The sequence below is a fragment of the Habropoda laboriosa genome, unplaced genomic scaffold, assembly GCF_001263275.1.
Source record: "Habropoda laboriosa isolate 0110345459 unplaced genomic scaffold, ASM126327v1 scaffold14, whole genome shotgun sequence".
Classification (NCBI taxonomy): Eukaryota; Metazoa; Arthropoda; class Insecta; order Hymenoptera; family Apidae; genus Habropoda; species Habropoda laboriosa.
Genome location: NW_017100137.1, coordinates 803,266 through 803,616, shown reverse-complemented (window position 1 = coordinate 803,616; position 351 = coordinate 803,266). Strand labels below are relative to the sequence as shown.

General features: G+C 31.1%; 1 protein-coding gene across 1 annotated transcript in view; it reads right to left on the bottom strand.

Moving 5' to 3' along the window:
• Window positions 1-126, bottom strand: part of LOC108579406 (dolichol kinase) — a 3,676-nt gene extending 3,550 nt beyond the window's left edge. Inside the window, exon 1 of the mRNA XM_017942938.1 lies at window positions 47-126. Within this exon, the coding sequence (XP_017798427.1) occupies window positions 47-126 (80 nt within the window). The remainder of the gene's footprint in view (window positions 1-46) is intronic.
• Window positions 127-351: the final 225 nt, after the last annotated feature.

Sequence of the window (351 nt, the reverse complement as noted above, 5' to 3'; positions counted from 1 at the left end):
TAAGTCATGTCAAACATTACATTTATGTAATTAATGATAAACATACCGATGTTGTATGACATTATCTTTCAAACTCTGTAAAATTCTTTCTTCAAAACATTCGTATCTTTTTAGAAAAAATTCCATTGTTGGTAAAATATAAAAGAAGCGCGCTTTTTACACCACAGTAACCACACCCCCCCCTACTTCTAATATGGAAAATGTCTGGATGCTCTTTGGAAAGGTCAAACTTTTTTCCGTCGTATCTTTCGTTCTTGCGCACATGATAGAATACGTAATACGACAACGATGAAATAATTTAAAAGTATAATTTGGACACACTTTTTATTAAATTTTAAACTCTTCTTACGT